The sequence below is a fragment of the Aplysia californica genome, unplaced genomic scaffold (assembly GCF_000002075.1).
Source record: "Aplysia californica isolate F4 #8 unplaced genomic scaffold, AplCal3.0 scaffold00828, whole genome shotgun sequence".
Lineage (NCBI taxonomy): Eukaryota > Metazoa > Mollusca > Gastropoda > Aplysiida > Aplysiidae > Aplysia > Aplysia californica.
Genome location: NW_004798098.1, coordinates 102,527 through 104,435, shown reverse-complemented (window position 1 = coordinate 104,435; position 1,909 = coordinate 102,527). Strand labels below are relative to the sequence as shown.

Below are 1,909 nucleotides of genomic sequence, written 5' to 3'. Positions count from 1 at the left end.
CTTATGCACATTAAACAAGTGTACTGTAGATTTCAACAAAGTGTAGTTAGACATAAATTTCAACAAAGTGCAGTTTGGCAGACGATTAAGTGTTGAACAGCCATAGGGATATACATGTACCTCTCTATTCTAATAACGTTTGCATGGTTTCCTCCCATGTTACTGACATCAGGTTAAAACGTTCTTCCTTAATCCAGTGGGGAATTAATGTATACTGTTCAAAAAAAGAAACGCATAACCAAATTGGCCATCGTGTATAATCGTATTTATAGCAGTGAATAACTTTTGATATGAATGAAGGAAAGAAAATACATTTTGAAATTTTATTCATTGCTGTTTATTGATTATCAACAAAGTTGAATTGATTTTGAACAATCAGTTGGATGCTCAAATCGGCCCGTCCGAGGGCGGCCATTCAGTACCGAGTGTGGCCTCCTGCTGACTGGAGTACCGCTTGACATCTTCTAGGCATCGAGGCGATGAGACGACGAATGTTGGGAAGTGATATTGCCCTCCACTCTTCATCCAAGGCGGCAAGCAGTTCATCAGGAGTGGCAGGGGTGACAACTCTGTTCCGGAGACGTCTGTCCAAAACATCCCAAATGTGTTCTATAGCGTTCATATTCGGTGAATTTGAAGGCCATGGGAGTGTCTGGACATTGTTCCTAGCCAGAAAGTCTCTAGTTACTCTGGCAGTATGTGGTCTGGCATTGTCCTGCTGGAAGACTGCCCCTGGCTGTTGAAGCAATGGAAGGGCATGTGGTAGGAGGACGTTGTTGATGTAGGCCTGGGCTGTCAGATTACCTTGTACTCTGACCAGGCGCTCCTTCCAGTGTGGCTGATTGCTCCATACACCATCACACTGCCACCACCATGCAAATAGGCCTGGGAGATGCATCCAGCAGCGAACCTCTCATTTCGATGTCGGTAAACTCGACGTCGTCTGTCGTGTCGAGAGATTAGAAAATTGGATTCATCACTGAACCATACGTGCCGCCAGTTCTGTAGCTTCCAGTTGACGTGCTGAGTGGCCCATTGTCGTCGCTGTTGGCGATGGTGGTCCGTCAACAATGTTCTTAAAGGTCGATATGCGCAGAGCCCTCTTTCTCTAAGTCGGTTGCGCACAGTCTGGTCGGAAATTTTGGTGACATTCTGAAGCGCGCGCTTGGGCCGTTGGAGAGGAAGGCACAAAACGATCCTGCAAGTGATGAAGCTGAATAAAGCGATCCTGGGCTCGAGTTGTTGCCCTTGGATGTCCACTTCTCAGTTGATCGGCAGTGGGGTTTTGACTGTTGAAACCTTGCAAAAAGTCGGCTGATGGTAGACTGTGACTCGTTGAAATGTGTGGCAACATCAGTTTGTCTTTCTCCGGCTTGCAAACATCCAATAGCCTGGTTTCGCCCTTCTATCGTTAGTCGTGGCATTATGTATCGCTTAACGGACAAGTGATGAAACAAAATTATTTTCGCCCATTATACAGACACCCACAGAATGAACTCGCACGCCAAATGTTTTGCGACTACTCACAAAATTAGACAAGTTGTGAGCTTTTTAACACTCAATTATCACACAATTCAACTGCTCAGGCTGCGCCAACCTGTGATCAAACAATGAAATTTTGTTGTGAAAAGTTCAAGACAACAAGTCTGTTATATGTGTGAAAAAGACTAGCCAGCAGAAAACCTAATCTTTACATATTTTAATATCACGAAAACACATGCACTTGGTTATGCATTTCTCTTTTTGAAGAGTATAATAGAGGCTATGCATTAATAGTACAGTATGTTTCATTATAATAAAATATTTTTATTTTAATATGTATAATTGTAGGTCGGTCTATACTTGTAAGCATAGTAATGTGTGTAAGTTTATATTATTATGTGGGTGTGGAAGAGAGAGTGTGTGAGAG

At 43.2% G+C, this 1,909-nt stretch overlaps 1 protein-coding gene across 1 annotated transcript in view; it reads left to right on the top strand.

The window, feature by feature from the left end:
- The first annotated feature begins 1,340 nt into the window (after positions 1-1,340).
- The window catches only part of LOC118478679 (solute carrier family 22 member 13-like), a 5,924-nt gene continuing 5,355 nt past the window's right edge, over positions 1,341-1,909 (top strand). The window contains exon 1 of the mRNA XM_035972752.1: positions 1,341-1,356. Within this exon, the coding sequence (XP_035828645.1) occupies positions 1,341-1,356 (16 nt within the window). The remainder of the gene's footprint in view (positions 1,357-1,909) is intronic.